This window comes from Eretmochelys imbricata, chromosome 13 (assembly GCF_965152235.1).
Source record: "Eretmochelys imbricata isolate rEreImb1 chromosome 13, rEreImb1.hap1, whole genome shotgun sequence".
Lineage (NCBI taxonomy): Eukaryota > Metazoa > Chordata > Testudines > Cheloniidae > Eretmochelys > Eretmochelys imbricata.
The window spans coordinates 30,222,217-30,235,920 of NC_135584.1; the positions used below are offsets into that span (position 1 = coordinate 30,222,217).

Genomic DNA, 13,704 nt, shown 5'->3' on the forward strand with positions numbered 1-13,704 from the left:
CCCTGGGAATATTGGATAGGTGGGGCCAGATCCACTCCCATCCCCACCCCCACTCCCCACACGCTGATGGCACAGAGCCGTGTGACGCTGCCCCAGGAGGCAGACATATTCCCGCAGGGTAAGAATAGAATGAAAGAATCACCCCCTTTGTGGCTATGGTACAGCAGGCACGGGCAGGGTCCTGAGGCTGCTCTGTGCTGGGGGAAGCACACAGGGGTGTGCAGGGGACTTTCTCCACAGCCTGCACTGAACACAGCTTGGCTACCTCCCGGCTTGGGACCATCACTCATTGCAAACTGACCTCAGAGCTCACTGGCAGTGGGCATGACAGAGCATGGCACAGGGTGGGTAAGCCCCGCTGATGTAAGGATCCAGGAACTAGAGCCCAGGTCTGCAGAGCCTGAGATGGCTGACGTTCCCACAGTGCACTGGGAGGCCATGCAGGTCCCCAGCCATGGGGCAGTGTGGGGAGCAGGCGTCGCAGACCAAGAGTGACAGCCCTCTGACTGGCCAAGTGTCCTATTGAACCCTGGAGGGTGCCCCAGGAAGTTGTCTGGGCACTACACGGACTTTGGGCCTGCTGCAACTCCAGAACCTCGTCTCGGCCTCTGACCCTGGCCTGTCTGACCCTGGTTCCTGCCTCCAGCCTGGTACTACCGCTGATCTCTGATCTCCCACCCCGGCCTGACTTTGACCCTGAATCTTGCTAATTGAACCCCGCTCTAGCTCACTGACTGCCATCCCTGATGTGTGGACCCCAGCCCAGCTGTGACCGGTAGCTCCTTACAGTGGACAAGGCAGGGTGTGAGTGGGTGAAGGGTGTGGGCAAGGCAGGTGAGGGTGAGGAGCAGGGCAGAGAGGCTGGATGGGCTGATCCGTGTAAATAACAGAGCAGCATCTAAGCCATTTTCCTGCCACTTCCTCTGGCCACTTCTCATCTCCCAGCCACAGCCCAGTGTGAAAGTAACTGGAGGGAATATGGCCGTGGCAGCTGCGACTGGGGGCTGGAGATGGGCAGAGAGAGGCGCCAGGAGCAAGGGTCTATGCAGCTACCAGGACACCCAGGATCTCCCCAAGAGCACCTGGGAATGGCCCTGACACTCGAGCATCACCCCGATCTACCACCACCCTCCGCAGTCTCCCATGTGGCTCTTGCCTGGCGCTCTCCACCCTAGCCAAGGGGGAGCTGGGCGAGACTGAGTGCTGACTCAGCGGTGCAGGGCACACACCAAAGCCCAGTGACCCCTGCCCTGCACACCTGGCCGGGCTAAGGCCCTGGAGGCTTAGCACAGAGGGGGAGACCCAGCTGGCTGGGCTGCAGCGAGGGGCCAAGGGTCTGGGGTGGGCGAGTAGAGAATGGAGTGAGGAAGAGGAGGCTGCTGAGGACCAAGTGAGCAACGTGTGCTGAAGGAGGAAAGCTGCGGTGAGCTGGCTGCCGCTAGCTGGGCCCCCCCAGGCGGCGGTGCTGCTTCGAGAGCAGGGCGTCGCCACGCTCCCCTGCACTGCACACCAGGGCACAGCCCAAGTTTCTTGCCCAGCCTGTTCTGTGTGGGCAGGGAGGGTCGAGAGGGCATGTGCCCAAGGACTGGAACACACAGCAGGGCGGGAGGATTGGGGAGTGCCAGGCAGCGCTGTACTGACCGCCTCTGGATGAGATAGTCCTCCAGGATGTCCAGGCAGCGCACCATCTGGGAGAAGATCAGCACCTTGTGCCCACCGGCGATCAGCTTGGGGAGCAGCTTGTCAATCAGCACCAGCTTGCCAGCCGCCTGGATCATGGCCTGCAGCTGAAAGTCCAGCGCCTCTGGGCTGTGCGACTTACGGAAATCTTCCAGGATTTTCTCCTCCGCCCCTACAAAGCAGGAGGGGAAATCAGGCCTGGCTAGAGCTGTGGCCCACCTGCGCTGCCCGAGCACAGCCATCCTTGCTGCCTGGGCACAGCTGCCCTAGCCCTGCTCTCCACTGTCACACACCACGGGGTAGCAGGCCCCAGCTGCTGCCAGAGCCAGGCCCGACACCCGAGCCAGGTGGTCTAGGAAGCTGGTAAGTGGCCAGAACTACGGAGAGTAATGACTACACCTCACTCATTGCCCCGGGGTGGGAGCTGCTGAAAAGCACCCGCCTTGGGCGGAGCCCCTCACCACCATCAGGCAGGGCAGCTGCAGCACTGGTGCAGCTCATGGTGCTGAGGAGGTTGGGCATCTTGGCGTGTCCTGCCCCTGGTGCCCCATGCCCTACGGCTCACCGTTGATGAGATAGGGGTGGTTGCAGCACTTGCGCAGCTCCATCATGGTGTTGATGAGGTTGGGCATGTTGTGCTGGTTGGCGCCCTTGGACAGGAAGGAGAAGTTCTTCTCTAGGATGGCCCGGTAGTATTTCTTCTGGATGTTGGTCAGCTCCACCTCGATGATGGTCTCCTGCTTGGGCGCCAGGTTCTTCTCCACATCATCCTTCAGCCGCCGCAGCATCATGGGCTTCAGGATTGACTGTAACTTCTTCACCTGCCCAGGACAAGCGCAGACGCACTGTCCCCCCCGCCGTGTGCATGGCAGGCAGTGAAGACAAGTGCAGAGCCCTCTTGGGGCAGCCACCATGCACGTGAGGTCTCTGTGCTAATCTCCTCCCAGGGACACCAAGGCAAGTCTGTTCTGCTGACACCGAGAGAAGACTTCTCCAGCTGCCAGCCCTGCAAACTGCACTGGGGTCTGAGAGCCGGGCCGGGCTGGGCTGGGCTTGGCTTGGTTACACCCGTGCAGGCCCACTGCTTTCACCCGGGCAGGTGTGTGACTACCTGGCCGTGCACCCAGAGCTCATAAACACTTCTGCCAGTGAGCCTGGCTTCCTCCCCAGAGCACAGCTCATTCCCAGGAGCAGGCAGGCCAGGGAGCAGGGGGTCTGAGAGACGCCTGCTGAGCAGAGGCCCTTGTGAACCCTCACTGCACAGTTCATTGCCTCCCCCTCTGAGCACCCAGTTTATACCCAGCTCCTGCCTAAAGTGAGCCTGCCCCATATGCCCCAGTGCGATTCCTCCCCTTGTGGGCACAAAAAGTGTTGCTGTCACAATGCAGACAGCTGCTCTGAACTGGGCCTGTTGTGAGCAGAAGGGAGGTCCAGGGCTCCAGTCCCACTGGGATGCTGCTTGCTTTATGGCTCCATGAGCCCAAACCCGCTGCACAGTGAGGAGGGGCAGACTCTGCAAGCTCCACCCAGGCTCTCAAACAACAGCAGCAGAGGCCTCCAGATGGACGCAACACCAGGGATTCCGGAGGAGGTGTGCAGAACCAGCTGACTGCGCATGGCAAGAACCTACCCCAAAGGGCACAGCTTTTCCAGAGCAGAGCCACTGACACATGGATTTAACTGCCCCCTTTGCGTCTTTACATTGGGGAATGGAGAGCAGCAGGAAGGACGTGTGCACACAAGGGTGATGTGTACGCATCCAGAGATTGTGCGCTGTATGCGTAGGGTCCGTGCAAGTGAGCATGCAGGGCGTATACTGGATGCAGAGGGATGTGCTGAGCATGCATGGGGTGTGAGAGTGCTGAACATGCAGAGGGGGGTGTGAGTGTGCACAGAGCATATAGGAGATGTGTAGAGAGTACAGGGGAGGTCGGGGGTGCTGTGCGTGCATTAGGGTGCGTGCTGTGCATGTGCATGCAGGGGTCGTGGTGAGCGTGCGGGGGCATGCTATGTGCGAATAGGGACTGTGGGGTACATGTGGGAGACTGGGGGGCTGTGCGTCCAGGGCATGCAGAGCATGCGGGGGGGGTGCTGGGCATATAGGGGGGTACTGGGTGTGCAGGGGCTGAAGATATGCTGGGCATGCAGGGCCAGGGATGGGGGCAGGGGCCTGGGTGTGCAGGGCCTGGAGGGTGCTGGGCGTACGGGCGACTGTAGATCTGCTGGGTGTCTGCGGGGTGGGGGTGCTGGGTGTACAGGGGACTGTAGATCTGCCGCGTGTCTGCGGGGTGGGGGTGCTGGGCGTACAGGGGACTGTAGATCTGCCGCGTGTCTGCGGGGTGGGGGTGCTGGGCGTACAGGGGACTGTAGATCTGCCGCGTGTCTGCGGGGTGGGTGCTGGGCATATGGGGGACTGTAGATATGCTGGACGCGTAGGGGCTGTCAGGGGGCTGGCCAAGCGAGGGCTGTGGTGCATGCGGGGCTGGGGAATGCTGAGCACACAGAGGTTGCGGGGGGCTGAGCACACAGGGGCTGAGCATGCAGAGGCTATGGATGTGCGGGACATGCGAGGAGTGGCAGGGGATGTGCTGGGTATGCGGGTGCCGTGGATGCTGGGTGTGCGGGAGCTGGGGATGCTGGGTGTGTGGGAGCTGGGGGGTGCTGGACGTGGGGGCTGGGGAATGGCGGGGGATGTGCTGGGTACGCAGGTGCCGTGGATGCTGGGTGTACGGGGGCTGGGGATGCTGGGGGTGCTCTCAGGCAGGATCTTCGCTTGCAGCAAGGAGGAGCCCTATTGCCTTCGCTGGGATTAAAGTTAAGCATGTGTTTAACTGTGTTTCTGGATTGGGGCCCAGGTGTGCTGGGCCCCGCCTTCACAGCTGCTGGGCCCCACCCCCACAGCCCTGGGCCCTGCCCCCTGAGCCTCGCTCCCACAGTCCCTAAGCCTCGCCCCGGGGCCCCGCCAGCTCCTAAGCCTCCCTCCCAAGACCCTGCCCCTGCAACTCTGAGCCCAATCCCTGGGCCCTTCCAGCCCCTGAGCCTCACCCCTGGGCCCTGCTGGTACCTGCTCCTCTGTCTTCAGGTCCCCAAACTCCTCCAGGAACGCCGTCTCTGAGGGGAACTGCTGGGGCTCCAGGAAGTTCAGCAGGCTGAAGAGCTCCTCCACTGAGTTCTGCAGGGGTGTCCCAGTCAGCAGCACCTTGTGTTCCTGAGCAGAGCAGGGTCAGGGCTTCAGCGTCAGGGGGCAGAGCTCATGCAGCCAGAGTCAGAGCAACGGGTTCAAAGGGGCTGGCAGGCTCGCCCCAGGGACACTCACTTGCCCTAGCCATGACTTCACTCCTGGGGCAGGAGGCCAGGGCAGCGATGCAGCAGACTGCAAACCCCAAGGGTCTGAAGGGCCACCGCTGGCCCAGGGCACTGGTACCGATCTGCTCCAGGTCAGCAGGCCCCCATGCCATTCCTGGTCAGGACACAATGGCCATGCACTGGAAAGTCTCTGTCCAGCCCTGACAGGTCCCTGTGTCACAGGATCAGCAGGGATGCCAAGGCCAGAGTGGTGCCAGGGCAGGGCTGCGGTAGCTCAGCAGCAGCACCGCGTTGGAAGCTCGCTCTGCCCATGCTCTCTGGGGAGGAGTTCTCCTCAGTGCTGCTGGGCCAGGCCCTGTGCCCCCACAAGAAGGACCATGGTCCAGCAGTGAGATCAGTGGACCGGGAGGCAGAACTCCAGGATTCTATTCCCAGCTCCACTGCTGGCAAGTCTCGGCACTGCTCTGGGCCCGCGTTGCCGCCGGCATAAAAGGGGGCTGACAGTAGCGACCTGCTGGAGGGCCCCATGTCTCTACAGTGGCTGGGTGGGGCAGTCACTGCCTGTACTTGTTCCTGTAACAGGAGGCACTGGCGCAGCAGGGGCCTGGAGCTGAGCGAGCCCAATGGGGCCAGCTCCTCCAGAGGGAAATGGTGCCCTTGACTTTGGGTAGGCAATGGGCAGTCGAGTACACCCAGCTTCAGGAGCCAGCGTGAGCTCAGGGCGAGCTCGTGCCGCTCCCCAGGCGCTGCGTTAAACACTTACATTTATCCCCAGGTCGCTCTGCACGCAGAGAGCAGCTTCAAGAGCTGCCGGCTGAGAGAATGAACGAAAGTCGGGGGTGCTGGGAGACTGCAGCTTTCCAAGGGCATCGTGCAAAGAGCAGAGGGTGAGGAGCCAGTGAGCAGCGTGGGAGCGGGGCCAGTATGAAAAGCAGAGGCTTGCAGTAGCATCCCATTAGCCTTGTACTGCCCACGCCCGCAGGGCTGCTGTGTGGGCAACCCGCCCCCAACATGGGGCACCAGAGAGTCAGACAGGGACCCTTTTATGGCCCAGCACAAGCCCTATGACGAGTGCCATTCTGCAGTGCAGCAGAGCCTGCTAGCCTGAGCACACCAGCATGTTGGTCCCCTCTCCAGGGGCACCATGTTTGCCCAATACACATCCGGCAATAGTCAGCACTGATCTGCTTCTCAGCCTTCACCCCTCTGCGTCATCCCAGCACTGACAGCTTTGTGAGCTCACTGAATACCAAGAAAAGAGCTTGTTTCTAGAGCACCTTTCATCCCAGAGCCCTTTACTTACCATTGCTAATACACAGTCTTTGTGCCACCCATCACTGGAAAGCAGCTGCCTCTAGAGTAGAACGCAGCAGCTGTGCAGAACACAGCACCACTGCAGGACAGATGGGGCAGGGAGTGCTGGAGAACAGCAACTCCCTCTGACAGGGCAGGGGATGTAATTAGCCATGGTGGTCTGGCCAGGAACTGAGGTCAATGTCCCTGCTCTAGTGAACTGGGCCACAAGACTTGTAATGAGCACAAGTGGTCAGAGCCCCTCTGCTAATGCCCTTCTGGCAGCATCTCACGCTGGGTCAGCAGCATCTGACACTGCCCTGGAGGGCCCCAGCCGAGTACCAACCAGGCCCCACAGACTGAACTGGGGAAATCACAGCCCAGGGTTCAAAGGCTGAGGGCATCTTCCCAAGGACAGCCATGCCAGTTGATGGGGAGGGCTCGTTCCCCTTCACAGCCAAGCCCTGGTTGTGCTGGAACAGTACCAAATGTGGCTGAGTCCAGCCCGCTCTGCACTCCCGTGAGTTCTCACCAGAGCCATAAGCTTCAGCCCCTCCAGCAGCTTGCAGTTCCTGTTCTTCAGCCGATGGGCCTCGTCGATGACCACGCAGCGCCACTGTATCTTCTTCAGCTCGGGGCAGTCGGCGAGGATCATCTCGAAGGTGGTGATCACCACATGGAATTTGAAGATCCCTGGAAGAGGGTTACCCTGAGGAGACACAAGCCAGGCAGTGCTTTATTCATGTCAGGCAGCGGGACACCCCAGACAGGCAGGTCAGCTAGCCACAGCTATTGGGCAGCCCAGCCCTGATCTGCGGCAGCTCTTCAGAGAGCCAGGGGCTTCATCAGAGAGGCATTTCGGTGAGTGTGCTACAATGTATCTGTGCAAGGGGAAGGCACTGCCATCCGAGGCCGTGGTGACACCGCAATGGCAGCCATAGGCCTTGCGCAGGGCCAGCAGGGGGACCAGCAACCTGAGGGTCTCCAGCAGCCAGAGGGTGACGCAGATGGAAGTGCTGGCCTCTTGGGAAGATGCCCTTAGGGACACTGGGACAGGGCTGCACAGTGGTCCTGACAGGCCACACCTCAAATGCAGACTCCCGAGCCCATCTCTCCTCACGCAGCAGGCTGGAGTGCACATTCAGCCAGGACTCTCAGGGCCTCTCCCTGCAAGTGCAGGGGGCTCCCAAAGGACCTGTATCCTGCAGACTGGGTTCCTCCTACCCCTCAGACTAGGTGCTCCTGACACTCCGAAACTGCAGGCTAGGTGCCCCCCAGCCCACCACATCCCTCAGGCTGGGGCCCCCCCAGCAAACTGCGTCTCTCAAGCTGGGTGACCCCCAGACTACCACATCCCTCAGGCTGGGTGCGTCTCAGCCCTCTGTGCCTCACAGACTGGGTGCCCCCCTGCTCACCGCGTCCCTCAGGCTGGGTCCCCCCGCGTACCTCAGGTTGGGTGCCCCCCGGTCCACCGCATCCCTCTGGCACCCTGTGCCCCACAGAGATTGGGTGCTCCTGACAATCCACACCCCACAGGCTGGGTACCTCCCCCATCCCTAAGGCTGGGTGTCCCCCAGCTCTCCGTGCCCCACAGAGCAGGTGCCTTCCCAACACACCACATCCCACACACAGGGTGCCCTCTGACCTGCCGCTTTCCAGAATCAGAAAAGCAGGCTCCTGCTATGGAGGAGGAGAGCCCATTCTCAGCAGAGGAAGGGACCCACGGCATTCCCACCCTCCTGCAAGAGCAGTGCATGTCTTGGTTCGCATTGCGCCCCATCACTCGGGTGTTTCAAGAGCACCTTCCCTGCAGTTAGGGCAGCCCCGTGTGCTGGGCACACCCAGGCCAGTCACTTCATGAAAAACTTTCCTCATGATGCAGAGCTAGGCAGGGAGCCAGGCTGCAAGGCTGACCCCAGGGGTATCTGTGACACTACACCCCATATTCATCATGGGGGTATGATTATGACATAATTATGATGCAATTTGTACAAGATGAGTCATGTGATGTGTCTAAGGAAAAGTTAGGATTTGCTGAATATGATTATCTTATTTGTGTGCATACTTCATTTTTGTATCTAAAGTTATGAATATTGACTATATATCTGTATTTCAAATGTAGTTACACCTGAGGGACCTCATTTGTAGGCAAGATGCTTCCAGTCTAGACAGCTGGTTGGAAAGGGCCTATTCAAGATAATGGGCCATCAGGGGAAACAACAGGCCTTAGGAGAAGCTTATTCCTCATCTGGTGAGCCTTCCTGAGAATGCTCCAGACAGCCTGTAAGTAATGGCAGCTATGACTCAGCAAGGGCATGTGACCAGACCACATGACACTGATCTCCATTTTTCCACAAACGGGGCTGAGAACTGAGGTTGGAACAAAGGGTTCCCACCATAAATTAAAGCTATATAAGGTGCGGTGTGACATCACCTAGGGGCCTCACTCCCCACACAAGGACACTCCTGGAAAACCCCAAAGAACAAAGACTGGACTGGGGGAAAGGAAGTGTTGGTCCTAGGCTAAAAGGATTTTTAGCCTGTGTATGGAAACCTGGTGAATTGCTTGTATCATCAGCCAGGGTGAGAGATTGCTATTTCGTATCCAATCTATCTAGTATGTTAGGCTTAGTTTGCGGTTTTGTTTATTTGCTAGGTAATCTGCTTTGATCTGTTTGCTATTATAATCACTTAAAATAGATGGTTTTGTAGTTAATAAACTTGTTTTATGTTTTAATCTAAACCAGTGTGTCTTTGAAGTGTCTGGGGAAAATCTCAGCTTGGTTTAACACAAGTGTATCGTGCATATTCCTCTCCACATTGAGGGAGAGGCGAACTGAATAATAAATTCAATCTGGTTGGGGTTTCGATCAGGGCAGGACAGTACAGCTTTGGGGTCCTAGGCTGGGGAGCTGGAGGTTGGCTGTAGCCTCTCTATTGCTGGTTCATGCAGTGCCTGGTCAGCCTGCATGTAACTGCAGCTGGGTGTGTTGTTGCCTGTGCAAATGCTGGTGGGAGTATAGGTCTGGGAGCAATCTACAGCTTGTCACAGCAGCACAGTGTGAGAGGGAGCCCAGGTTGGTGAGTCAGAGGGCTCAGTGGTACCCCAGTCCCAGGTAGCACCCCAGAGGGAACCCGTCACGGCATCCATCTACAACCCCAGTGGCCAAGCAGGAGAGACCCAAGGGTCACTGGGCCATGGGGAGCTGAGAGTGGCAGGCACCTGCATGTCCCTGTACACCATCTCATACTGCTGGATCATCTGCCTGCTGATTTGGCTGCCATGGTACACAATAGCATTCATCTCCGTCCAGGTGCGGAACTCCCGCTCCCAGTTGGTGATGGTGGAGAGCGGCGCAATGATGAGGAAGGGACCATGAATGTCCATCAGGAAGATCTCAGAAAGGAAGGTGATCGACTGGATCGTCTTCCCCAGGCCCATCTCATCCGCCAGGATGCAATTCTTCCTGCAGATGCAGCACAACACACATGGGGACACATTATGCATGGGGACACATTTAATAGGCAGCAGGTTTAAAACAAACATAAGGAAGTCTTTCTTCACACAAGGCACAGACAACCTATGGAACTCTTTGCCAGAGAATGTTGTGAAGGCCAAAACTATAACAGGGTTCAAAAACAAACTAGATAAATTCACGGAGGATAGGTCCATCAATGGCTATTAGCAGAATGGGCAGGGATGGTGTCCCTAGCCTTTGTTTGCCAGAAGCTGGGAATGGGCAACAGGGGATTGATCACTTGATGATTACCTGTTCTGATCATTCCCTCTGGGGCACCTGGCATCGGCCACTGTCAGAAGACAGGATACTGGGCTAGATGGACCTTTGATCTGACCCAGTATGGCCGTTCTTATGTACACACATGTTGGGGAACCCACAGCACTGACACTGCCTGCCTTGCCACCTTGGGCAGGTCATGCCACCTCTCTGAGTCTGGGAGAACTGCAGACAGAATTGTCTCCCAGGGGGTTTGGAGGGGGAACTTAGGGCCTCTAAAGCACTACGAGATGCTCACATTAAAGGTAGTCCTGGGCCAGCCACCAAAATATCTGCACATTACAGACCCAAGGTCAGTGGGAAAATGCTCACACAACTGCCGTGGGTGCACACACAAATCAGGCTACTGTGCATGCAAAGGCTAACCATCTGCAAGTCCATCTGCTCCAGGTATTTGTGCATGGGTCAGTGCACAGCACTGTGCACATTTCTGTCTCTTAAGGGCATCTGTGTCCCTGCTATTGCCAGGGGCACACCAGCATGGCCAGCACCAACCAACCAACTACCCAAGGGACGCCCAGTGGAGTCCTCATTCTCCTGAGGCCTCACCAGCCCCAGGAACGCACCAGCACCTAGCACACACTTCATGCCATCTGGGAGGAGCCAACTTCATTGGTATTAAACAATCATAAAGGTAAAATTACAAAGAACAAAACTATATTGGTTGCTGCTGACATGCACCCTGACAGCAGGGGGAGTAGTGACCCATCAGACCATGGGAGTGATAAGCCCATTACTCCTGGGGGAATTCTGCACCACTGTGCCCACGCAGAATTTATGTCCCCTGCAGATTTTTTTTTCCTCACAGAAAACAGATTCTGACAGGGAGGCACTGCAATTACACCTTTTGCCCACAAGGGGCTGCTGTGGCACCAGAAAAGAGGGCAGCTGACTCAGGGCCGGAGCAGCCAGCCACCACAGAGAGGGAGCGGGAGGGCTGCCTTCCTCACAGCATCCTGCCCGCGGGGCCAGGTGAGGAGGTATGGGATATGTGGGGGCAGGCAGAGCAGGACACACGAGGCTGCTGGGGGGGTCACACAGACTGGTGTTCAGAAGGGCTAGTGGAGGGCATAAACCGGGGCGGGGCACAGGAGCAAGAGGGGTGATAGCATGGAGACAGGGACTGATGGGAGTGGAGGTGCAGGGACACATGGGGAGGGGGGGAATGCGGGGTGTCATAAATATAAAGGGAAAGGTAAACACCTTTAAATCCTTCCTGGCCAGAGGAAAAACCCTTTCACCTGTAAAGGTTTAAGAAGCTAAGATAACCTCGCTGGCACCTGACCAAAATGACCAATGAGAGACAAGGTACTTTCAAAGCTGGGGGGGGCGGACAAAGGGTTCTCTCTGTCTGTGTGATGCTTTTGCCAGGACCAGAGCAGGAATGCAGGTCAGAACTCCTGTAAAGAGTTAGTAAGCAATCTAGTTAGATATGCGTTAGATTCTGTTTTGTTTAAATGGCTGAGGAAATAAGTTGTGCTGAATAGAATGTATATTCCTGTTTTTGTGTCTTTTTGTAACTTAAGGTTTTGCCTAGTGGGATTCTCTGTGTTTTGAATCTGATTACCCTGTAAGGTATTTACCATCCTGATTTTACAGAAGTTTTTCTTTAATTAAAATTCTCTTTTAAGAACTTGATTGCTTTTTTCATTGTTCTTAAGATCCAAGGGTTTGGGTCTGTGTTCACCTATGCAAATTGGTGAGGATTTTTATCAAGCCTTCCCCAGGAAAGGGGGTGTAGTGCTTGGGGGGGGATATTTTGAGGGGGAGATGTTTCCAAGTGGGCACTTCCCTGTTATTTTTGTTAAACACTTTGGTGGTGGCAGCATAAAGGTTCAAGGACAAAAGGTAAAAGTTTGTACCTTGGGGAAGTTTTAACCTCAGCGGGTAAGAATAAGCTTAGGGGGTCTTTCATGCAGGTTCCCACATCTTTACCTTAGAGTTCAGAGAGGGGAAGGAACCTTGACACGGGGACAGGGACAGGGGTAGCTGAGTGGGGGTGGTGCAGGGATGGATGGGGGGAGGGGCAGATGTCCCTGACTGAACGAGAAAGGCTAAGGGTCAGCCAGGGTCTGCATGGGGGAGGCTCCTTAACAATCTCTTCTCCCCTTCCAAAAAAAACCACTGTTCCATACCCCTCCCACCCACACCCAACATTCCTCCAGGATCACCCCCAGGTGCCTACCCAGCAATTACTTCCCTCTCCCTCAGCTCCTCTGTTATCCCAATTCCCCAAATATTTGCACTGCTTCCGAGGGGTGCGGTAAATATGTTTCTGTATTGTAGTTTAAAGGAATTATTACTCAGAGTTCTGTATTAATATGCCTAGTAAGGAATCTATTTGTCAAAACACATTTCCTGAATTTTTTGTTGCTGTCCATATGGTTACAGACATACCTGCTAATAGGTATTTTGAAATAAATTACCAAAATAATTGAAACTGGCATGATTATATAGTGTTATTTTGACAAATAAAATATGCAGAATTTTAGAACATTGTGCGCAGAATTGCTAATGTTTTGGTGCAGAATTCCCGTAGACATAGCTCATGCATCTGCTTCAGGAAGCACCCTTCCCCTCCAATGGCACAACACTCCCCCTGGCCACTGACATGTGAAACACCAGCAGCGCTCCTTGTGGTGGGGTGTGCTCCGGCCCCTGCTCACCTGTTGTACCAGTTGAAGAGCAGCCAGTTCATCCCCTCCAGCTGGTACTCCCGTAGCTGGTTGCTATTCTTATAGTCCCGTGACTTCTCCAGTTTCTGCCAGAACTCAGAAGCGGGGCGCTCCTAGAAGGGGGAGCAGAGAGCATGACCCAGGGAGAAGAACAGGCTAGTGCTCAGCGAGGTATAGCTGCAGACTAGGGACCAGGGACAATGTTGGGCTCAGGCTGAAAAGGGAAAACTTGGGAAAGAGGTTTCAAAATTATTAGCAAGCATCAGCTGATCAACAGCAAGGCCTCAGCCCCTAGATCCCAGCACCTGATTTTCCCCACCCCAAACGTGGGGGATGCAGGGGGATCTGGGTCTCAGGATCAGAACAGCAGGGGGCTGCAGGTCAGGACTGAGGGGCATTGGCAGCACTGTGGAGGGGTCTCAGGATCAGAACAGCAGGGGGCTGCAGATCAGGACTGAGGGGCATTGGCAGCACTGTGGAGGGGTCTCAGGATCAGAACAGCAAGGGGCTGCAGGTCAGGACTGCGGGGCATCAGCAGTGCTGGGCAGGGGCTCAGGATCAGAACAGCAAGGGGCTGCATGTCAGGACTGCGGGGCATCAGCAGTGCTGGGCGGGGGCTCAGGATCAGAACAGCAGGGGTGGCAGGCCAGGATCCAGGGACATAAGAAGCACTTAACCAGCACTTGTGCTAACAGGCCTCCCTCTCCCCGCGTCACAGAGCGGCCAAGAAGCCGAAGGGTACTTTACCACATGTTTGATCTCTGGTGGGATCTGCAAGGTCTCGAACTCTTTGATTTTTCCAGGGTCAACGTCTTCCTCCAGCTCCCAGGTGCTCTCCTCATACGGCAGCGAGCACCATTTGACCAGGTAGTGGGTCACCTCCTGCAGTGCAAGGAGAGGTGCGTCGGAATCAGGGAGGGGGACATGTTCTGGAAGGTGAGGACCGGGGGCCA

The 13,704-nt window shown here is 56.6% G+C and overlaps 1 protein-coding gene across 4 annotated transcripts in view; it reads right to left on the minus strand.

The window, feature by feature from the left end:
- The window catches only part of CHD6 (chromodomain helicase DNA binding protein 6), a 182,890-nt gene that overhangs the window by 64,226 nt on the left and 104,960 nt on the right, over positions 1-13,704 (minus strand). For all 4 annotated transcript variants that reach the window (XM_077831681.1, XM_077831680.1, XM_077831683.1 and 1 more), the window contains 7 exons: positions 13,499-13,633; positions 12,743-12,864; positions 9,503-9,746; positions 6,812-6,988; positions 4,745-4,888; positions 2,246-2,501; positions 1,642-1,852 (listed from right to left, as the gene is read on the minus strand). In XM_077831681.1, coding sequence (XP_077687807.1) covers positions 1,642-1,852; positions 2,246-2,501; positions 4,745-4,888; positions 6,812-6,988; positions 9,503-9,746; positions 12,743-12,864; positions 13,499-13,633 — 1,289 coding nt within the window. The remainder of the gene's footprint in view (positions 1-1,641; positions 1,853-2,245; positions 2,502-4,744; positions 4,889-6,811; positions 6,989-9,502; positions 9,747-12,742; positions 12,865-13,498; positions 13,634-13,704) is intronic.